The sequence below is a fragment of the Oncorhynchus clarkii genome, chromosome 29 (assembly GCF_045791955.1).
Source record: "Oncorhynchus clarkii lewisi isolate Uvic-CL-2024 chromosome 29, UVic_Ocla_1.0, whole genome shotgun sequence".
NCBI classification, from domain to species: domain Eukaryota; kingdom Metazoa; phylum Chordata; class Actinopteri; order Salmoniformes; family Salmonidae; genus Oncorhynchus; species Oncorhynchus clarkii.
Window position 1 is genome coordinate 9,474,447 of NC_092175.1, and position 24,781 is coordinate 9,499,227.

The following is a 24,781-nucleotide window of genomic DNA, read 5'->3' on the forward strand; positions in this document are numbered from 1 at the left end:
GTCTAATTAACAGCGTGACCATCTCTCCAGAGACCTATAGTACCTTTGTAACGTGTGTGTGTGTGTGTGTGTGTGTGTGTGTGTGTGTGTGTGTGTGTGAGTGTGAGTGAGTGAGTGAGTGAGTGAGTGAGTGAGTGAGTGAGTGAGTGAGTGAGTGAGTGAGAGAGAGAGAGAACCCAACCCAGAACAGCGACAGTCTACTGTGGTTCAGCGGGACCTCTTAAGTACTAATTGTTCATCACGGCAGTCTCGACTCCAAAGTCAGAGAGAGAAAGTCAGGGAGCCTCAACTGGAAAACAACATGAAGAGATAAAAGAGCAATAAATCCTTCTCTTACCGAGGCAGCAGCCAATGAATTGTGCATACGACAAACATCTCTGAGCTTTTACAACCCTGCAGGAGAGTGAACTAAGGAGAACTGAGGGTGGATTAAACGCTCATTTGGGATGTAATACTTCCTCTGTTGTACGAACGTGTGGCCATCGACTCCAAAAGGAAAAGGTCAAGACTCTCTGGCGAATGAACAAGAAATCACCTGTCTGACCGGGTCAAAGTAAAATAAATAAAGCATTTCGTCAAGTTTGACCACATTCATTGGCTTCACTTGCCTTCAGTTTGAACTTGTTTGACACAGAATAACACTGTAATACAGAACATAGGCTGAGTTCTGACACCTACATGTTGAGGATGAAAGATATTGACCTTACTTTAGCCAACACCCCTGATGCACTACCTTGAGCAAATCATTTGACAGGAAACATTGACCGCGGATTGAACCAAAACACGTGGAAAATAAAAGTCAGTGTGTATGTGAAAAAGAGTCATCTTGACGATCGCCAGTTAATAAAATAATAATAAGCGACTTACAGTGTATGAATACATAGTTCCTACCTTGGCCTTGCCGGTGCTCTGTAGAATGTGGACCAGGGCAGAAGCCATCTCCTCCTTGTTCTTCACACTGATGCCAGGCTCCAGCACAGAGCACAGCAACATGTAGTTATTGGTGGTGTACTCTGCAAACTCCTTATACATCTCCATAGGCAGGATGTTCATGCTCTGGTAGCAGGCCTTGATCCGGATCATGGGCCCCGGCGTCTTACCCTTATTGGGCGTCGGCGTGCTCACAGAGTACCACTTTTCCATAAACTGCCTCCCCGTCACCGCGGCAACAGGGATGTTGACCAGTCCAATGTAGTTGTTCTTGTCTTTCTTCTTCTTCTTGTCCGAGTCCTTGTAGAGGTGGGCCGTGATGCTTTTGACGGCCGGGAGGTTGTTGAACTCAAAGTGCTCGCCCCAGAAGACGTTGTCGGTCTTGAGCTTGCAGGTGGTGCGGGCGTACAGCGCGTCGTCCAGACACAGCTCACAGAAGTACTTCTTCTTGGCAGGAAGGTCCTTGGCTTCGATGATCCACAGCTTCAGCATGTTCTCCACCCGACGGCTGTTGTCCTGTGTGTGGATAGAGAGAGGGAGGGCCGGGTTTAGGGGTGGATCACAGTCCTGGGTCTAGACTCTCGTACATACTCACTGTAACTCAAATACTTTCAAATATTTGAGGGAGCGGAGAGGGGCGGTTAGGGTCAGTGGTAGCCAGATCTGGAGCGAATACATATCGCAAATAGTATGCAGGTATATTAGTGCCACTAGTAGTTTTCTATGGGAAAGTGGTGCTTCTCTCAATAAACATTGTAGTTTCCGAGCCTTCCAAAAAAGGAAAAATAACAGCAACATACCTAAAATATTTAAAAATACTTGAGGTGTGCTTGATTAAAGCTTGACTCACTGGAATGCAGGGAGGGTGGGTGAGGATTAGCATATAACGGGCAATTAAGATGTTAAACACCCCCCCCCCAAAAAAAAAAATTTATAAAAAATAAATAAGATGTTAAACATTAATAAGCAGATCAATAGCTGATTAAAAATGCACATGTTAATGGGCCTGCACAGTAGCTATTGCATATAAACACAGTTCATTATGCTCATTTAATTTAACCAGTAAAACAATAAGTGTCTCATGAGTAGAACTCTGAAATTGGCTTTCTGACTATTTTGGATATGACACGTCATTTGACACCCAGCACAAAGACTTTCCTCCGTTTTTCTTGTTTGAAAAATGTCTTAACATTTGTTTCCCCCGCTGATGTTTACGGACAGACATGCAAACTTACACTGTATCTAATCTGTGGAAAATCACAAAATAATTCAAAACTTGCAAGGTCGGGATGGAAAAATTCACATCTGTGCCAGGGAGAGTATTTTTGAGAAGAAAAAAAAATGCAAAGGTTCAAGCCAAACTTTTTCCTTAAAGTTCTAATTAGCAAGTGGTTTGCTAAATAAAGAAAGATGAAAGCGGGAGAGTGCTGTCAGATTTGCATTTTGGGGGGGGGGGCTTGACGCAGGGAGCCAGCCATATGTTAGCCGCTCGCCTGCCGTCTTTCTGCGCTGTTGTGATTAAAGGGAAACGTTTTGAGCCGAGAGGAAAGCGACGCTCGGGGGAACATGTGCATTGGGACATCTATTTGACACTGACAGTCTGGAGACTGTGTCCCTTTACTGTCTCACTGGGAGGGCCATCACACCGCTGAGGATGTACCATACTGTACCCCAGACCGTGTGGATGAACCAACCGGTCTAAATGTCTGACTCAATGGCTCAATTCCAATTTGGTCACTTGGCTATCTTTCCTGGGCCCGTGTTGAGTTGTGAGTGATAGGTTTGGAATCCAGACGGTCTCTGTCTGTACTTGAACTAGATTATCCCCTTCCTTTGTCAGAAGCCTGACAAAGACCAACTGGTGCAACATTGTCTGGTTAAAACAACAGGAGGGCTCCAACAGCGTGTAGGCATCTATTTTTATTTTTATTTGAATGAACCTACACTTGGCCCATCATGTCTCACCTTGTTGGGGTGGACGGCTCTCCTCAGGTTCTCCATCCACTTGTCCCTTTCGGCTGACGATCGACAGGAGAAACATTTCGTTCCCGTTGAAGTGGTGACCTGAAACACGGAGAAACACAACACAGTGACTACTGTCCTTCACACTGTCCTTCACACTTCACACTGTCCTTCACACATCGGGAAAAAAAAAAAACAGATACAGGGCACAGGACATCGAGTCTTTCAGAAGGACAAATGCCTCACTGTTGTACAACTAATCTTATCTTGGCTTATGAATACTAGACTACACACACACACTCTGTGCGGTGAGATGAGGTGTCTGGCCGAGGGTCGGTTAGAGCTGAAAGAGGAACGATGCGATTGGGCAGAGTACTCTGTGGGGATTGGACATAGGAGAGAACGAGAGAGAGAGAGAGAGAGAGAGAGAGAGAAAGAGAATATACTAGAGAGAAGAAAAAAAGCGAGAGAGAGCGTATGCGAGAAAAAAAGAAAGGGCGAGCGAGAGAGAGAGTGGATGAGAGGTGATGGAGAACAGAGACGGCCTCTTCAGTCCACGCTAGACAATGGCTGGTTATTTTTCACTCTCAGCCTGCTCACACGGTGCTCATGGAGTGTTTAGTCACTCACTTTCCTCTCCTCTCAGTGCCGCGTCTACTGCCAGCAGGGCTCGTTTTAGAGCCGCGGTCCTGCTGTGTGCGTGTGCGTATGGTAATTGGGCTCATCTCAAGGCAGTGCTCCTGTGGTGTGTGTGTGTGTGCGCGTGTGTGACAGTATGCTCTCAATGAAGAGGGCCTTGCCAGGTGTATAATGTGGGTGTGTGTTCAAGTGAATGTGTCTCTAGTGTTTCTCTCTCTCATTGAAGAAATATCTTTCCCCAGGATCAAGCTCAGTTTGTGTGTACAAGCGTGTGTGCACTTGTGTGTCTGCGCATTTGCAGCCCCTGATTTCAGAGCAGTAGTCCTGGCCCTAGACGATGTGAGTAAGTGAGTGCACGCCTGTTTGTGAATGTGCGTGCATACGCTTGTGTGTGCCCACTTACTGCATGTGCGTCAGTGTGTGTGTGTCTATCTGTCTGTCTGTGTGTGTGTGTGTGATTCCATGTGTTCTGACCCTCACCTCGAAGCAGTAGTCCTGTCCGAGGATGGAGCTGTGAACAGGTTTGATGAGCACCTCATCCTCCATGCTGAGGTCCACGGCCTCCACAGCACTACCGGGGCTGAGCAACGACTCGTGGCTGCGAGACTCCTTCAGCCTCGGCATCAGATGAGATCTGGAGGGGGGAGGGAAAGGGGGGGAGAGAGTTAGTTAACACGCATGAGGGAGGGGGTGGGTGGGTGGGTGGGTGTGTGTGTGTGAGAGAGAGAAAGAGAGAGCGAAAGAGAGAGAGAGAGAGAGATGTGTGTGTGTGTGAAAAGAGAAGACACTGTAAGTGAGGAAGAGAGAATGCCATAGGTATGCTCCTAAGTCTTTTCTCAATGTCGGCAGGGGACACCCTCAGTCCTTAGCTCAACCCTACATATACAGGTAACTGACAAAATAATGGAAACACTTGAGTAAATGAGTTATACAAAGTATATTGAAAGCAGGTGCTGGTTCCTGAGTTAATTAAGCAATTAACATCCCATTATGCTTAGAGTCATGTATAAAAATGCTGGGCAGGCCATTCTTTTGGATACCATGGCTAAGCCTCCATATAATGACAATGTCCATATCCACATGGCACGAGTGATCCCTGAACGGTTTGATGAGCATGAAAACGACATAAACCATATGCCATGGCCATCTCAGTCACCAGATCTCAACCCAATTGAACACTTCTGGGAGATTCTGGAGCGACACCCGAGACTGTTTCCCACCACCATCAACAAAACACCAAATGATGACATGTCTCATGGAAGAATGGTGTCGCATCCCTCAAATAGTGTTCCAGACACTGTGCGGGCTCGTGGGCAGCCCAACAGGTAGGTAGCCTAGTGGTTAGTGGTTAAATAAATAAATAAAAAAGCGCAATGAACGTTTCCTTTATTTTGGCAATTACCTGTACACAGTCTTAAATCAACACACGTTTACTCACACGTTCACTCACACGTTCCCTCACACGTTCCCTCACACGTTCCCTCACACGTTCCCTCACACGTTCCCTCACACGTTCACTCACACATTCAGCTAACATGTTCTCAGGTACTTTGAGAAATCTCTCTTTCGTCATCTCTGTTAAACAACAACTATATATTGTGTTGTGCCCTGTCTCGCCTTCGATCTACCTCTCAAACCATATGCTGTTTAATCTTATTGTCTATATACAGCGAGTGAAGTGTTGTAAAGAAAAGCATGGCCATTCAAACTCATTTTTTAGTTTTCTGTTGTCAGAAGGAGAATTTTATTACATTTTCAAAAAACTTTGGCAGACAAAAAAATATATATACAGTATTTGCAAATTATTGAATGAGGAAATATAGACTCATTAAGATAGGGCCAATTGTTTCATTAATTACAGTGTTGTTTTACGGAGCTCCACACACACACACACACACACACACACACACACACACACACACACACACACACACCTATACCAGCTAGCTGACTACAATGCTCTTGAGTGCTCACACTCAGTACATTCAGTTCAAATAAAGGCTGACTTAAAGCCCGCATCCATCTTTCAGCCACAGAAGAATGGAAAAACAAAGAGGTTTCTTTCGGCACGGTGTTTGATATCGACCCACTTGCTCTGTCCAAGAGAGTGCTTTCTACTGCCACCTGAAAACACACAAAAGACTGTTCTGTTCAGTTACAGTTCTATGGAGAGAATATAGTCTTTGATAAGATGGTAGTGCTGCAGAAGCTGAGGGAGGTTCCCATTAACACACAATCGTATCATGGCCACTTTTGATGTTGTCACACCGACAGTCAACAATACAGCCCAAATCAAAATCCTACACACATCCTATATAGCAGGGTTCCCAAACCGGATTAGCATTTTCATTGTTGGACATAATAGACTGTAACAACACCAGGAAATCAGCTCCAAGTGATTTTAATTGAAGAAATCTGTTCCCAAGTATTCCCACACATAGTAGAGAGATACGTGACCGTACACAAATGTAAGCATGGTCTGAAATGATGTTTTAGTCAAATATTATGCATGTTTGGAATTTCTTACTGTCAATTCGCAGTCTACAAATGATTTGTAATTATGTTCCAAATCATCCCGCGGCTGAATCTAGTTGATGATCCCTACTATATACAGTATGATCTTATGAGACATGTATAAAGCCACTGGAAAGCACACACAATACTGGGACACTTTAAAGGCCACCACTGATGATGTCATCACACAGGGAAGAATGGTTAAGCCAGCTATAGAATCAAGCACCTGCATCAGCCAATGAAAAAAGGCTCCATCACAGGGATAATACAGACAGTAAATTAAACATAATATTCTGCACAATATTTGAGTGCCGTACCAAGCTAATTACCGTTTGGTCCTAACCGGCTAATTAGCTCGAAGCATCCACAATTCTGTTCTCCCCCAACTTAAAACAAGATCAACAGCTATACCACCTATATATGATAATTGACATGTATGCACTACGCCTCTAGAGATGGAGAGCTGCGCCATTTTTCCACATTTTGTTGTGTTACAGCCTGAATTTAAAATGAATTACATTGAGATACCAGCAATGTCAAAGTGGAATTTTGTTTTTAGAAAGTTCAACAAATGAATAAAACATTTAAAGCTGAAATGTCTTGAGTCAATAAGTGTTCAACCGCTTTGGTGTGGCAAGCTTAAATACGTTCAGGAGGGAAAATTTGCTTAACAGGTCACATAAATTGCATGGACTCACTCTGTGTGCAATAACGGTGTTGAACATGATTTTTAAAATAATTACCCAATCTCTGTACCCCACACATACAATTATCTGTAGGCTCCATCCATCAAATAGAGAATTTCAAGCACAGATTCAACCGCAAAGACCAGGGAGGTTTTCCAATGAGGGAACCTATCAGAATTTTTTATTTTTTTATATCACCTTTATTTAACCAGGTAGGCTAGCTGAGAACAAGTTTTAATGTATCACTGTGAGCTGGCCAAGATAAAGCAAAGCGGTGTGATACAGACAATAACACAGAGTTACGCATGGAATAAACAACAAACAAGCCAATAACACAATAAACAAGTCAGTGACACAGTAGAAAAAAAGAAAGTCTATATACAGTGTGTGCAAAAGGCATGAGGAGGTAGGCAATAAATAGGCCATAGGAGTGAAGAATTACAATTGAGCAGATTAACACTGGAGTGATAAATGAGCAGATGATAATGTGCAAGTAGAGATAATGGTGCAAAAGAGCAGAAAAGTAAATAAAAACAGTATGGGGATGAGGTAGGTAGATTGGATGGGCTATTTACAGACGGACTATGTATAGCTGCAGCGATCGGTTAGCTGCTCAGATAGCTGATGTTCAAAGTTGGTGAGGGAAATATAGGTCTCCAGCTTCAGCGATTTCTGCAATTCGTTCCAGTCACTGGCAGCAGAGAACTGGAAGGAAAGGCGGCCAAATTAGGTGTTGGCTTTGGGGATGATCAGTGAGATATACCTGCTGGAACGTGTGCTACGGGTGGGTGTTGTTATTGTGACCAGTGAACTGAGATAAGGCGGAGCTTTACCTAGCATAGACGTATAGATGACCTGGAGCCATTGGGTCTGGCGACGAATATGTAGCGAGGGCCAGACGACTAGAGCATACAGGTCTCAGTGGTGTGTGGTATAAGGTGATTTGGTAACAAAACGGATGGCACTGTGATAGACTGCATCCAGTTTGCTGAGTAGAGTATTGGAAGCTATTTTGTAGATGACATCGCCGAAGTCGAGGATCAGTAGGATTGTCAGTTTTACTAGGGTAAGTTTGGCGGCGTGAGTGAAGGAGGCTTTGTTGCAAAATAGAAAGCCGATTCTAGATTTGATTTTGGATTGGAGATGTTTAATATGAGTCTGGAAGGAGAATGAATATCCCTTTACGCTTTGGATGGTGTATCAATACACACTAGTCACCCTAGGAAGGAAACCGCTCAGGGGTTTCACCATGAGGCCAATGGCAAAGAAATTAACTTTTTGTCCTGAATACAAAGCATCATGTTTGGGACAAATCCAACACATCACATCATTGAGTACCAATCTTCATATTTTTAAGCTTGGTGGTGGCTGCATGATGTTATGGATATGCTCGTCATCGGCAAGGGCTATGGAGTTTTTTGAGGGGGATAAATTATGAATTGAGCTAAGCACAGGCACAATCCTAGAGGAAAACCTGGTTCATTCTGCTGTCCAACAGACACTGAGACAAATTCACCTTTCAGCAGGATAATAACCTAGAACATAAGGCCAAATATAAACTGGAGTTGCTTACCAAGACGACATTGAATGTTCTTTAGTGGCCTAGTAACAGTTTTGACTTAATCCTGCCAAAGGTGATTCTAACATGTATTGCGTCATGGGGTTGAATAGTTAACTAATCAAGGAACACCTATGTAAGAATGCTGTTCATTGACTACAGCTCAGCGTTCAACAACATAGTGCCCACAAAGCTCATTGCTAAGCTAAGGACCCTAAGACTAAACACCTCCCTCTGCAACTGGATCTTGGACTTCCTGACGGGCTGGCCACAGGTGGTAAAGGTAGGCAACATCACATCTGCCATGCTGATGTTCAACACTGGGGACCCTCAGGGGTAAGTGCTTAGTCCCCTCCTGTACTCCCTGTTCAACCACGACTGTGATTCTTCACCCACAATTGAGATTCTTCAAAGTAGCCACCCTTTGCCTTGATGACAGCTTTGCACACTCTTGGCATTCTCTCAATCAGCTTCATGAGGTAGTCACCTGGAATGCATTTCAATTAACAGGTGTGCCTTGTTAAAAGTTAATTTATTTCCTTCTTAATGCGTTTGAGCCAATCAGTTGTGTGGTGACATGGTAGGGGTGGTATACAGAAGATATCCCTATTTGGTAAAATACAAAGTCCATATTATGGTAAAAACAGCTCAAATAAGCGAAGAAAAATTAAAAGTCCATCAGTACTTTAAGACATGAAGGTCAGTCAAATCGGAAAATGTTTTGTTTCTTCAAGTGCAGTTGCAAAAACCATAAAGTGCTATGATTAAACTTGCTCTCTTGAGGACTGCCACAGGAAAGGAAGACCCAGAGTTACCTCTGCTGCAGAGGATAAGTTCATTAGAGTTACCAGCCTCAGAATTTTCAGCCCAAATAACTGCTTCACAGAATTTAAGTAACAGACACATTTCAACATCAACTTTTCAGAGGAGACTGTGAATCAGGCCTTTATGGTCGAATTGCTGCAAAGAAACCACTACTAAAGGACACCATTAAGAAGAAGAGACTTGCTTGGGCCAACAAACACGAGCAATGGACATTAGACCGGTGGAAATCTGTCCTTTGGTCTGATGAGTCCAAATTTGAGATTTTTGGTTCCAACCGTGAAGCATGGAGGAGGAGGTGTGACAGGAGTTCTTTGCTGGTGACAATGTCTGTGATTTATTTAGAATTCAAGGCACACTTAACCAGCATGCTACCACAGCATTCTGCAGCGATAAGCCATCCCATCTAGTTTTAGTGGGACTATCATTTGTTTTTCAACAGGACAATGACCCAACACACCTCCAGGCTGTGTAAGGACTATTCGACCAAGAAGGAGAGTTATGGAGTGCTGTACAATCACCCGACCTCAACCCAATTGAGATGGTTTGGGATGAGTTGGACTGCAGAGTGAAGTAAAAGCAGCCAACAAGTGCTCAGCATATGTGGGAACTCCTTCAAGACTTTTGGAAAAGCATTCCAGGTGAAGCTGGTTGAGAGAATGCCAAGAGTGTGCAAAGCTGTCATCAAGGCAACGGGTGGCTACTTTGAAGAATCTAAAATATAAATATATTTAGATTTGTTTTACACTTTTTTGGTTACTACATGATTCCATATGTGTTATTTCATCATTTCAATGTCTTCACTATTATTCTACAATGTAGAAAATAGTAAAAATAAAGAAAAACCCTTGAATGAGTAGGTGTGTCCAAACTTTGACTGGTACTGTATATACTAGGCGGTGTCAGAGGAAAACCCCAAAAATAGACTACAGTCACCCAAGTAATAGAGTGTTCTCTCTGCTACCTCATGGCAAGTGGTACCAGAGCACCAAGTCTAGGACCAGAAGGCTCCTTAACAACTTCTACCCCCCAAGCCATAAGACTGCTACACAATTGGCCACCCGGACAATTTACATTGACCCCCCCCCCCCCCCCCCCCCCTGTTTTTACACTACTGCTACTCACTGTTTATTATCTATGCATAGTCACCTTACAAATTAAATTGACTAACCTGTACCCCCGCACATACCCCCTGTATATAGCCTCGTTATTGTTATTTAATTTTCTTCTGTTAATTTTTCAATTAAATGTTTTACTTAAATATTTTCTAAACACTATTTCTTGAACTGCATTGTTGGTTAAGGGCTTGTAAATAAGCATTTCATGGTAAGACCTGCACCTGTTGTATTCGGCGCATGTGACAAATAAAATGTGATTTGATATACTAGTTCTATTTTTCATGAAGCCCCCCCAGTGCATTTTTTTCCAATTTGACATTACATAGTTTTGTGTAGATTGTAGGAAAAAATACAATTAAATCCATTTTAATCCCAATTTGTAACACCATTTTTGAAAAATGTCAAGGGGTGTGAATACTTTCTATAATTAGTCATTAGCCTCTGTAGATTATGCAGCTAGGGCTAACAATATCCATTTGCACTTAGCCTCTGATTCTCCAGGACAAGTCTCTGTGGATGATGCAGCTAGCGCAAACATTCCTCACTAGCATTCAGCCCCTGACTCTCTCCTGACTGATGCAGCTAGTGCTAACATTCATCACTAGCATTTAGCCCCTGACTCTCTCCTGACTGATGCAGCTAGTGCTAACATTCATCACTAACATTTAGCCCCTGACTCTCTCCTGACTGATGCAGCTAGTGCTAACATTCATCACTAGCATTTAGCCCCTGACTCTCTCCTGACTGATGCAGCTAGTGCTAACATTCATCACTAGCATTTAGCTCCTGACTCTCTCCTGACTGATGCAGCTAGTGCTAACATTCATCACTAGAATTTAGCCCCTGACTGATGCAGCTAGTGCTAACATTCATCACTAGCATTTAGCCCCTGACTGATGCATCTAGTGCTAACATTCATCACTAGCATTTAGCCCCTGACTCTCTCCTGACTGATGCAGCTAGTGCTAACATTCATCACTAGCATTTAGCCCCTGACTCTCTCCTGACTGATGCAGCTAGTGCTAACATTCATCACTAGCATTTAGCCCCTGACTCTCTCCTGACTGATACAGCTAGTGCTAACATTCATCACTAGCATTTAGCCCCTGACTCTCTCCTGACTGATGCAGCTAGTGCTAACATTCATCACTAGCATTTAGCCCCTGACTCTCTCCTGACTGATACAGCTAGTGCTAACATTCATCACTAGCATTTAGCCCCTGACTCTCTCCTGACTGATGCAGCTAGTGCTAACATTCATCACTAGCATTTAGCCCCTGACTCTCTCCTGACTGATGCATCTAGTGCTAACATTCATCACTAGCATTTAGCCCCTGACTCTCTCCTGACTGATGCAGCTAGTGCTAACATTCATCCCTAGCATTTAGCCCCTGACTCTCTCCTGACTGATACAGCTAGTGCTAACATTCATCACTAGCATTTAGCCCCTGACTCTCTCCTGACTGATGCAGCTAGCGCAAACATTAGCCAATAGCCTCTGGTCCACTGACAGCAATCTGGGCCAATATACTCTGTAATGAGAGGAACTATTTGTTTAATAATGCTCTCTATGGAAGGTTTACATGCTAATCCTGTGTGTATCTGTGTATGCCCTAGTCCTGGTTCTCTAGTATAATAGCATTGCAGGAAGAAAAAAAAGGCATGGAGAGGACGGAGCAGCTATAGCTGCAGATTATAACCCTAGGAAGCTCTTTGTAATGGTAGCCAGCTTTGTCCTCGTATCCGCTGGTCAGCCTTCATGTGTATCTCTCTCTCTCTCTCGCTCTCTCTCATCAAAGTGGCTTTATTGGCAAGAGAAACATGCAACAACAACAAAAACTAACATTGCAAGTTAAACAAAACAAAGACAAAAACAATCCGACACTTAACAGTAAACACTACACACACAAGGAGAATAACAACGTTTCAAATATTTTTTTTATTTTAATTTTTACTTTATTTAACTAGGCAAGTCAGTTAAGAACCAATTATTATTTTCAATGACGGCCTAGGAACTGTGGGTTAACTGCCTTGTTTAGGGGCAGAACGACAGATTTTTACCTCGTCTGCTCGGGGATTCAATCTTGCAACCTTTCGGTTACTAGTCCAACACTAACCACTAGGCTACCTATACAATTAGTGGGGAAGAAAATGTAGTATAACATTTACAATTTTACATAAGCTATGTACAGTGGCAAGAAAAAGTATGTGAACCCTTTAGAATTACCTGGATTTCTGCATAAATTGGTCATAATATTTGATCTGATCTTCATCTATGTCACAACACCTGACAAACACAGTCTTCTTAAACTAATAACACAAACAATTATATGTTTTCATGTCTTTATTGAACACACCGTGTAAACATTCACAGTGTAGGGTGGGAAAAGTATGTGAACCGTTGCATTTAATAACTGGTTGACCCTCCTTGGCAGCAATAAACTCAACTAAACGTTTTCTGTAGTTGTGGATCACACCTGCACAATGATCAGGAGGAATTTTTAAACATTCATCTTTACAAAACTGTTTCAGTTCAGCAATATTCTTACGATGTCTTTTGTGAACCGCTCTCGAGGTCATGCCACAGCATTTTAAATCGGGTTGATGTCAGGACTCTGACTGGTCCACTCCAGAAGGCGTATTTTCTTCTGTTGAAGCCGTTCTTTATTGATTTACTTCTGTCTTATGGGTTGTTGTCCTGTTGCATCACCCAACTTCTGTTGAGCTTCAATTGGTGGACAGATAGCCTTATATTCTCCTGCAAAATAGCTTGATAAACTTGGGAATACATTCTTCCGTCGATGGTAGCAAGCTATCCAGGCCCTGAGGCAGCATTGCAGCCCCAAACCATGATTCTCCCTCCACCATACTTTACAGTTGGGATGAGGTTTTGATGTTGGTGTGCTGTGCCTTTTTTCTCCACACATAGTATTGTGTGTTCCTTCCAAACAACTCAACTTTAGTTTCATCTGTCCACAGAATATTTTGCCAGAAGCGCTGTGGAACATCTAGGTGCTCTTTTGCGAACTTCAGACGTGCAGCAATGTTTTTTTTTCTTTCTGTGGTGTCCTCCCATGAACACCATTCTTGTTTAGTGTTTTATGTATCATAGACTCATCAACAGAGATGTTACCATGTTCCAGAGACTTCTGTAAGTCTTTAGCTGACATTCTAGGATTCTTCTTAACCTCTTTTGCAATCATCTTTGCAGAACGGCCACTCTTAGGGAGAGTAGCAACAGTGCTGAACTTTCTCCAATGATAGACAATTTGTCTTACCGTGGACTGATGAACATCAAGGTTTTTAGAGATACTTTTGCAACCCTTTCCATCTTTATGCAAGTCAACAATTCTTAATCTTAGGTCTTCTGAGATCTCTTTCGTTTGAAGCATTGTTTACATCAGGTAATGCTTCTTGTGAATAGCAAACTCAAATTTTGTGAGTGTTTTTGTTGGGCAGGTCAGATCTAACCAACACCTCCAATCTCGTCTCATTGATTGGACTCCAGGTTAACTGACTCCTGACTCCAAAAAGTAATTAGCCTAGGGCAGGGGTGTCCAACCCTGTTCCTGGAGAGCTATCTTCCTGTATGTTTTAACTCCAACCCCAGTTGTAACTAACCTGGTGCAGCTTATCAACCAGCTAATTATTAGAAAGTGTGCTAGATGAGGGTTGGAGTGAAAACCTACAGGATGGTAGCTCTCCAGGAACAGGTTTGGACACCTCTGGCCTAGGGGTCCACATACTTTTTCCAACCAACCTATTATGTATTCAAGAAAACAGACAAGAAAAATACAATAATTTGTGTGTTATTAGTTTAAGCACACTATGTTTGTCTACCGTTGTGACTAAAAAAGGCACAGCACACCAACATCAAAACCTCATCCCAACTGTAAAGTATGGTTGAGGGAGAATCATACCACAGGTTTTCATCTGGATTGAGGTCTGGGCTTTGACTAGGCAATTCCAAGACTTTTAAATGTTTTAGCAGTATGCGTAGGGTCATTGTCCTGCTGGAAGGTGAATCTCAGTTCCAGTCTCAAATCTCTGGAAAACTGAAACAGGTTTCCCTCAAGAATTTTCCTTTATTTCGCGCCATCCATCATTCCTTCAATGCTGACCAGTTTCCCAGTCCCTGCCGATGAAAAACATCCCCACAGCAGGATGCTGCCACCACCATGCTTCAAGGTGGGGATGGTGTTCTTGGGGTGATGAGAGGTGTTGGTTTTGCGCCATACATAGCGTTTTCCTTGATGGCCAAAAAACTACATTTTTGTCTAATTTGACCAGAGTACCTTCTTCCATATGTTTGAGTACCAGTACCAGTCTTCCACATGCCTTTGGTAAACACTAAACATGTTTTCTTATTTTTTTATTTAAGCAATGGCTGTTTCTTCCGTAAAGCGCAGCTCTGTGGAGTGTACAGCTCAAAGTGGTCCTATGGACAGATACTCCAGTCTCCGCTGTGGAGCTTTGCAGCTCCTTCAGGGTTATCTTTGGTCTCTTTGTTGCATCTCTGATTAATGCACTCCTTGCCTGGTCTGTGAGTTTTTGTGGGCGGCCCTCTCTTGGCAGGTTTGTTGTGGTGCCATATTCTTTCAATTTTTGAATAATGAATTTAATGGTGCTCTGTGGGATGTTCAAAGTTTTAGATATTTGTTTATAACCCAATCCTGATCTGTATTTCTCCACAACTTTGTCCCTAACCTGTTTGGAGAGCTCCTTGGTCTTCATGGTGCCACTTGCTTGGCCTTTCAGAACAGGTGTATATATACTGAGATCATGTGACAGATCATGTGACACTTTGTGCAATCTAAGGTGGACTTTATTTAACTAATTATGCGACTTCTGAAGGTAATTGGTTGCACCAGATCTAATTTAGGGACTTCATAGCAAAGGGGGTGAATACATATGCACGCACCACTTTTCCGTTTAAAAAAATACATTTTTTTTACATTTCTCATCACCAATTTGAACTATTTTGTGTATGTCCATTACATGAAATACAAATAAAAATCCATTTAAATTACAGGTTGTAATGCAACAAAATAGGAAAAACGCCAAGGGGGATGAATACTTTTGCAAGGCACTGTACGTGAGTTTGTCAAAATTGTATTTGTGTTCGAATTCTTTGTGGTTTTGTCTAAATTGAGGGAAACGTGTCTCGTATATGGATGTACATTTGGATGTACATTTGGCAGGAGGTTAGGAAATGCAGCTCGGTTTCCAAATAATTTTGCTGGCAGTGGCCACATATCCCGTCTTCTCTTGAGAGCCAGGTCTGCCTATGGTGACCTCTCTCAAGAGCTGGGCTATGCTCACTGAGTGTGTACATAGTAGGGCTGTCCCAGACAATTGTTCTTTCGACCAATCGATTGGTTGAATTTTTTAAAAATAATTCAACCAACTATATGCATCGAGCTTATCTGATGCTTAAAGCTTAAGGTTTGATGAAATAAGACTAATGTCTCACGAAGGCGCCAGAGATCTAGATAACCAGAAAAAAATCAAACTTAACCTGACCCAACTATTCTCATCCCACTCTGCTTTCACAGATTCTGCCATTACTCTCCTGAAGTTGCCGGTAATAGGCTACACGAGGAGTCAACAACCTTTCTCATGTTGAATGCCAATTTATCTTACCATTTCTACCGATCTGGGTGCTAGTTATGGTTTTAAGATGCACATTTACGTGAAACAGTTTCATTTAATTTATAATAACGTCTTCATATCTCAAAATCATTGTCAAGTGGTTAATCAAAATGATATCCAAATCTAAATGAAAATGTTACAAACCTAAAAAGTTACTTATATTGCCAACTATGTAAAAATAGCCTACATAGAGCCAACAAATAAAAACATTGCAGCCTGCAGGTAGAAAATATCATGATAAAAATAAATATCCTATAAATCACACTGGCTACACATGGCCTGTCTGCAACGAACTTGAAACATTGTATCAACTATTAAGTCAGGTACAGCCCCGAAGCTGGCGCTAGCGGACTTGCATCATTGTATAAAATATTCTGGGCCCTCGGAGTTTACCCGCCAGTGAGTGCGGGACAGACACATCTGTAGGCTATTTGCACAAGTGAGAAGAAGCCGTGCTTGACTTGGGCAGGAGCTCGCCTGAGTTGAGTACCGACACCTCAAATGTTCTACTGCTTGAGCTCCTGTTCCTCTTATAGAATATTAGTTTAAAAGTATTGTGGAGCTCCTGCAACTAAATATGAACAGTACCAGCACCCCAAAATCCACATCGACGGGACAGCAGTGGAGAAGGTGGAAAGGTTTAAGTTCCTCTGCATACACATCACGGTAAAAACTGAAATGGTCCACCCACACAGACAGTGATGAAGGCAATAGCGCCTCTTCAACCTCAGGAGGCTGAAGAAATGTGGCTTGTCACCTAAAACCGCCTGGTACGGGAACTAGACCACCCAGAACCGCAAGGCTCTACAGAGGGTGGTGTGGTCTGCACAACGCATCACCGCGGGCAAACTACCTGCCCTCCAGGACACCTACAGCACCTGATGTCACACGTAGGCAAAAAAGATCATCAAGGACAACAACCACTCAAGCCACTGCCTGTTCACGCCGCTACCATCCAGAAGGCGAGGTCAGTACAGGTGCATCAAAGCGTGGACCGAGAGACTGAAAAACAGCTTCTATCTCAAGGCCATCAGACTGTTAAACAGCCATCACTGAAAACAGAGAGGCTGGTGCCTACATAGACTCAAAATCATTGGCCACTTTAATAAATGGATCACTAGTCACTTTAACAATGCCACTTTAAATGTTTTTACATATCTTGCATTACTCATCTCCAACGTATATACTGTATTTTATAACATCTACCGCATCTTGCCTATGCCACTTTGTCATTACTCATCCATATATTTATATGTACATATTCTTATTCCATCCCTTTACTTAGATTTGTGTGTATTGGGTAGATGTTGTGGAATTGTTAGAACACTTGTTAGGTGTTACTGCACTGTCGGAACTAGGAGCACAATCTGCTAACCGTGTGTATGTGACCAATACAATTAGATTTGATTTGATTTTGAAATTAGTACCGGAACATATTTCAGCATAAGCAGTGATAAGAAGTAATCAAGTAGGCCTATTTTTCGGAGCATGATGTTTTTCACTTTCACACTGAGTGGTTATCAAAAGGGAGAGAGCTGTAAAGATTTCTCAGGTAGCCTATAGGCCTACTTCTATGTGTGTGCATCCTTACCTCAAATAAAAGACAATGACTAAATTGACAAAACTGGTAAATGGAATGACATAAACTTAAACTTGTTTCTCACAAGTGTAGCATAGGTTGTGCACTCAGCAAACAACGTGTCCAGTCCGACAATGAGAACGGGAAGACTGGAAAAATAATATATTGAATGCATTAAAAGAATTACAGTGACCAAAGTAACAAGAATTGTAGATCAGAAATTATAGGAATTAAAAGGTGAACTACTGGTGATATAAAGTGCCTTCGGAAAGTATTCAGACCCCTTGACTTTTTCCACATTTTGTTACGTTACTGCTTTATTCTAAAATTGATTAAATAAAACAATTTCATCAGCAATCTACACACAATACCCCATAATGACAAAAACTGTTTTTTAGATTTTTTTTGCAAATGTATTAATATTAAAAAACTGAAATTCATTATTTACATAAGTATTTAGACCCTTATATGTGCCTCCTGTTTCCATTGATCATCCTTGAGATGTTTCTACAACTTGATTGGAGTCCACCTGTGGTAAATTCAATTGATTGGACATGATTTGGAAAGGCAATTACCTGTCTATATAAGGTCCCACAGTTGACAGTGCATGTCAGAGAAAGAACCAAGCCATGAGGTTGAAGGAATTGTCCGTAGAGCTCCGAGACAGGATTGTGTCTAGGCACAGATCTGGGGAAGGGTACCAAAACATTTCTGCAGCATTGAAGGTCCCAAAGAACACAATGGCCTCCATCATTCTTCCTAGAGCTGGAGCCCGACCAAACTGAGCAATCGGGGAGATTTTAGGATTATTATTTTAATAAGAAATATCAAAAATTCCTAAAACCTGTTTTTGCTTTGTCATTATGGAGTATTGTGTGTAGATTGATGAGGGGAAAAAATATTTCGTTAATTTTAGAATAAGGCTGTAACCTAACAAAATGCGGAAAAAGTCAAGGGGTCTGAATACTTTCCGAAGGCACTCTATGTAATGGGGAATTGATAATGGGGAATTGATATACACCAACAAGCAAAGCTTGAAGTTATGAAACAATGAATGTGCACAAATTGGCGGGAGAGAGCGCATTCCGGAGAGAGAAGTGCATTGTGCATCTGGGTGCATGGTCATCCGACGTCTGCATTGGGCCATGCAGAATTTACAGTGATGTGGCCTCAGCAGAAGTCAGGGCTTTATATATGGACTTCTTGCGCTTCACGGAGCAGTGCAGAGCTGTTGTCAAGGAAGTGAGTTTGTGTTTATACAGGATGTACCGTCCTCAACCAAACATAATTGCAAAATGGTTTTCCACTGATCAATTAGCCTTTTAAAATGATAAACTGAAATGATAAATTCCATAACAAATCTGCCATTTCCAGCTACAATAGTCATTTACAACATTAACAATGTCTACGCTGTATTTCTGATCAATTTGATGTTATTTTAATGGACAAAAAAGGTGACTTTCTGTCAAAAACAAAGACATTTCTAAGTGATACCAAACTTTTGAACGGTAGAGTATATATATATATATATATATATATCACTGCTCCAAAAAATAAAGGGAACACTTAAACAAAACAATGTAACTGCAAGTCAATCACACTTCTGTGAAATCAAACTGTCCACTTAGGAAGCAACACTGATTGACAATAAATGTCACATGCTGTTGTGCAAATGGAATAGACAACGGGTGGAAATTATAGGCAATTAGGCAAGCAAGACACCCCCAATAAAGGAGTGGTTCTGCAGGTGGTGACCACAGACCACTTCTCAGTTCCTATGCTTCCTGGCTGATGTTTTGGTCACTTTTGAATGCTGGCGATGCTTTCACTCTTAGTGGTAGCATGAGACGGAGTCTACAACCCACACAAGTGGCTCAGGTAGTGCAGCTCATCCAGGATGGGACATCAATGAGAGCTGTGGCAAGAAGGTTTGCTGTGTCTGTCAGCGTAGTGTCCAGAGCATGGAGGCGCTACCAGGAGACAGGCCAGTACATCAGGAGACGTGGAGGAGGCCGTAGGAGGGCAACAACCCAGCAGCAGGACCGCTACCTGCACCTTTGTGCAAGGAGGAACAGGAGGAGCACTTCCAGAGCCCTGCAAAATGACCTCCAGCAGGCCACAAATGTGCATGTGTCTGCTCAAACGGTCAGAAACAGACTCCATGAGGGTGGTATGAGGGCCCGACGTCCACAGGTGGGGGTTGTGCTTACAGCCCAACACCGTGCAGGACGTTTGGCATTTGCCAGAGAACACCAAGATTGGCAAATTCGCCACTGGCGCCCTGTGCTCTTCACAGATGAAAGCAGGTTCACACTGAGCACATATGACAGACGTGACAGAGTCTGGAGACGCCATGGAGAACGTTCTGCTGCCTGCAACATCCTCCAGCATGACCGGTTTGGCGGTGGGTCAGTCATGGTGTGAGGTGGCATTTCTTTGGGTGGCCGCACAGCCCTCCATGTGCTCGCCAGAGGTAGCCTGACTGCCATTAGGTACAGAGATGAGATCCTCAGACCCCTTGTGAGACCATATGCTGGTGCGGTTGGCCCTGGGTTCCTCCTAATGCAAGACAATGCTAGACCTCATGTGGCTGGAGTGTGTCAGCAGTTCCTGCAAGAGGAAGGCATTGATGCTATGGACTGGCCTGCTTGTTCCCTAGACCTGAATCCAATTGAGCACATCTGGGACATCATGTCTCGCTCCATCCACCAACGCCACATTGCACCACAGACTGTCCAGGAGTTGGCGGGTGCTTTAGTCCAGGTCTGGGAGGAGATCCCTCAGGAGACCATCCGCCACCTCATCAGGAGCATGCCCAGGCATTGTAGGGAGGTCATACAGGCACGTGGAGGCCACACACATACTGAGCCTCATTTTGACTTGTTTTAAGGACATTACATCAAAGTTGGATCAGCCTGTAGTGTGGTTTTCCACTTTAATTTAGAGTGTGACTCCAAATCCAGATCTCCATGGGTTGATAAATTTGATTTCCATTGATAATTTTTGTGTGATTTTGTTGTCAGCACATTCAATTATGTAAAGAAAAAAGTATTTAATAAGAATATTTCATTCATTCAGATCTAGGATGTGTTATTTTAGTGATCCCTTTATTTTTTTGAGCAGTGCATATATATATATATATATATATATTATATATATATACAGTATATATATTTGTTACTGTTCGACTAAAACAATCTCGGTCGACCAACAGCCTCACAACAAAACAATCGACCAGTCGATTAATTTGGGTCAGTCCTAGTACAGTGGTAAGGTATTCTGCCGCTGTGTACTCTCTGTTTAGGGCAAGGTAGCATTCCAATTTGCTTTGGTTTTGGGTTTATTCTTTCCAATGTGTCAAGTATTTCTCTTTTTGTTTTCTCGTAATTTGGCTGGCTCTAATTGTGTTGCTGTCCTGGGGCTCTGTGGGGTCTGTTAGTATTTGTGAACAGAGCCCCACAACTAGCTGGCGGGGTATGCTTCTCTAGTTGTTTTCTCCCTCCCTCCACGGACCCTGGCTAGTCAGACACATCTGGAACATCAATTTTCCTGACCCGATCCAGAATGACAGGAAGACCGAGGAAAGCACCTCCGACTCTTCAGATGGAGCTTCAAACTTCAGACTGGAACAAGCCCTAACACTCACTTCCATCCTGTTAGTGCTTTGACCTGTCAATCAACACGGAAGCCGGCCCTGTACCGGCCCCTGCTAGGGCCAAACATAGCGTGCGTCCTCTAACTCAAAGAGGAATAAGAGGAGGAATCCTCATGTGGCACCAGATGGGCCTCAGATAAAGTACTGCTCTGCTCTGGTCTCTGTCAGACAGACAGACAGCTGGGTAGAGAAGAGAGTTTGGACACCAGTCAAACACGAACAATCACATTTTGTCTTTATATTCATTGCTGCGCTGCTTCCAGGTCTGCTAGATTGGAGTCGAGAGACAGAGAGACAGGGAGGGAGGTACAAAAACAGATTGCATTTTTCATCTTCCCCAACAATGAAAGAATTTCGATCAAATATTTATTTTTTGGGATGGTGTTTTTGTACGTTCCTCTGGGTGTGGAAGCAGAGAGAGAGACAATATTGACTGGCAGACCATGCTGTGCTGTTTTTCATGGAAGAGCCAAGAGGTTTTGGAGGATTATGTCTGGCTGGAGCAACGTGCGTTAGACAGGAAACATCTTTCAAAACACTCCACTACAGCTACACGTCCTGCTCTTCAAAACAAACAGCACAACACACACAGGAAACAGCCATTGACGAAACACAAGATGACTTCCTCTCTCTCTTTTTCTCCACAGACATCACTCTATACGGGGGGAAATTAGAATGAAGGTGAACATATGAATACCAATATGAAATGTTTATTTTTTTACCAGGTAAGTTGGCTGAGAACACATTCTCATTTATAGTAATGACCTAGGGAATAGTTACAGTGGAGAGGAGATGAATGAGCCAATTGTAAGCTTGGGATGATTAGGTGACCGTGATGGTATGAGGGCCAGATTGGGAATTTAGCCAGGACACCAGTGTTAATACCCCTACTCTTACGATAAGTGCCATGGGCTCTTTAGTGACCACAGAGAGTCAGGACACCTGTTTAACGTCCCATCCAAAAGACAGCACCCTACACAGGGCAATGTCCCCAATCACTGCTCTGGGGTATTGGGATATTTATTTTAGACCTGAGGAAAGAGTGCCTCCTACTGGCCCTCCAACACCACATCCAGCAACATCTGGTCTCCCATCTAGGGGCCAACCAGGACCAACCCTGCTTAGCTTCAGGAGCAAGCCAGCAGTGGGATGCAGGGTGGTATGCTGCTGGCAATGTCATCTGATTGTATAGCAGTTTATTTGTATTATGTGATAGGCACCTCCCCCACAACGTAATAGTGCTACGAAAGAAGCTGTTAACATGCATGTCAAATAAAATGCATTCTGAGAAGTGATGCTTATAGCTCCTGCATCAGAGTAGATTCCCTGTAATGTACAGTTGGAGTCGGAAGTTTACATACACTTAGGTGGGAGTCATTAAAGCTCATTTTTCAACCACTCCACAAATTTCTTCTTAACAAACTATAGTTTTGGCAGTCGGTTAGGACATCTACTTTGTGCATGACACAAGTCATTTTTCCAACAAATTTTACAGACAGATTATTTCACTTATAATTTACTATATCACAACTGCAGTGGGTAAGACGTTTAGATACACTAAGTTGACGGTGCCTTTAAATAGCTTGGAAAATTCCAGAAAATTATGTCATGGCTTTAGAAGCTTCTGATAGGCTAATTGACTTCATTTGAGTCAATTGGAGGTGTACCTGTGGATGTATTTCAAGGCCTACCTTCAAACTATGTGCCTCTTTGCTTGACATCATGGGGAAATCAAAAGAAATCAGCCCAAAATTGTAGACCTCCAGAAGTCTGGTTCATCCTTGGAAGTAATTTGCAAACACCTGAAGGTACCACGTTCCTCTGTACAAACAATAGTACGCAAGTATAAACACCATGGGACCACGCAGCCGTCATACCACTCAGGAAGGAGACGAATGTACTTTGGTGCGAAAAGTGCAAATCAATCCCAGAACAACAGCAATGGACCTTGTGAAGATACTGGAGGAAACAGGTACAAAAGTATCTATATCCACAGTAAAACGAGTCCTATATCAACATAACCTGAAAGGCCGCTCAGCAAGGAAGAAGCCACTGCTCCAAAACCGCCATTAAAAAGCCAGACTACGGTCTGCAACTGCAGATTGTACTTTTTTGAGAAATGTCCTCTGGTCTGATGAAACAAAAATAGAACTGTTGGCCATAATGACCATCGTTATGTTTGGAAGAAAAAGGGGGCTGCTTGCAAGCCAAAGAACACCATCCCAACCGTGAAGCACGGGGTGGCAGCATCATGTTGTGAGGGTGCTTGGCTGCAGGAGGGACTGGTGAGCTTCACAAAATAGATGGCGTCATGAGGGAGGAAAATGACGTGGATATATTGAAGCAACATCTCAAGACATCAGTCAGGAAGTTAAAGCTTTTTTTCAAATGGGTCTTCCAAATGAACAATGACCCCAAGCATACTTCCAAAGTTGTGGCAAAATGGCTTAAGGACAACAAAGTATTGGAGTTGCCATCACAAAGCCCTGACCACAACCCTATAGAAAATGTGTGGGCAGAACTGAAAAAGTGTGTGCGAGCAAGGAGGCCTAGAAACCTGACTCAGTTACACCAGTTCTATCAGGAGGAATGGGCCAAAATTCACCCAACTTATTGTGGGAAGCTTGTGGAAGGCTACCCGAAACATTTGACCCAAGTAAAAAAAATTAAAGGCAATCCTACCAAATACTCAGTGAGTGTATGTAAACTTCTGACCCACTGGGAATGTGATGAAAGAAAATCAACAAGCTGAAATAAATCATTCTCTCTACTATTATTCTGACATTTCACATTCTTAAAATAAAGTGGTGATCCTAACTGACCTAAAACAGGGAATTTTTACTAGGATTAAATGTCAGGAATTGTGAAAAACTGAGTTTAAATGTATTTGGCTAAGGTGTATGTAAACTTCCGACTTCAACTGTATGTGTGCCTTTTCATACCTCAGCTCATCCACAGATAACTAGCTTTACAATCTCCCCAGCCCATCCTATCCTCTCCTCCTTTCCATCCCCCAACATCATTTACTCTCAGCTAACATCCTCCTTTGTCCTTGAGAATTCTCTCTCTCTCTCTCTCTCTCTCTCTCTCTCTCTCTCTCTCTCTCTCTCTCTCTCTCTCTCTCTCTCTCTCTCTCTCTCTCTCTCTCTCTCTCTCTCTCTCTCTCTCTCTCTCTCTCTCTCTCTCTCTCTCTCTCTCTCTCTCTCTCTCTCTCTCTCTCTCTCTCTCTCTCTCTCTCTCTCTCTCTCTCTCTCTCTCGACAGGGTGGGGAGTCTCGTCTCCTCCTCATCCTCTCTGTCTCCAGTCCTCTGGGTTCTATTCTGTCCATGTAAATATTTCAGAGGCAGAGCAGGAATAGAGCAGAGAAGCCTTATTTCTCCCAGCCAGAATATTCCCTCCGACTCTCAGAGAGAGGTTGGTGCATAAATACAGAAAGGCTGTGTATGGAGAGATACTATAAAAAATAGGAAAGAGGAAACCAATTTTATATACAAGAACATGCACCCAGAGACAAAGATGTGTGTACACACACACACACACACACACACACACACACACACACACACACACAAAAGCCCACACACACACACACCCTTGTGTGTCTGTCGTTGAGCAGTGTGTGACGTTGAGATGCATGGTTGTACAGTGAGTAATCAGCGAGCGGGG

The 24,781-nt window shown here is 42.9% G+C and overlaps 1 protein-coding gene across 4 annotated transcripts in view; it reads right to left on the reverse strand.

The window, feature by feature from the left end:
- The window catches only part of LOC139387984 (disabled homolog 2-interacting protein-like), a 181,175-nt gene that overhangs the window by 47,619 nt on the left and 108,775 nt on the right, over positions 1–24,781 (reverse strand). For all 4 annotated transcript variants that reach the window (XM_071134436.1, XM_071134439.1, XM_071134438.1 and 1 more), the window contains 3 exons: positions 4,012–4,165; positions 2,896–2,994; positions 892–1,446 (listed from right to left, as the gene is read on the reverse strand). In XM_071134436.1, the coding sequence (XP_070990537.1) occupies positions 892–1,446; positions 2,896–2,994; positions 4,012–4,165 (808 nt within the window). The remainder of the gene's footprint in view (positions 1–891; positions 1,447–2,895; positions 2,995–4,011; positions 4,166–24,781) is intronic.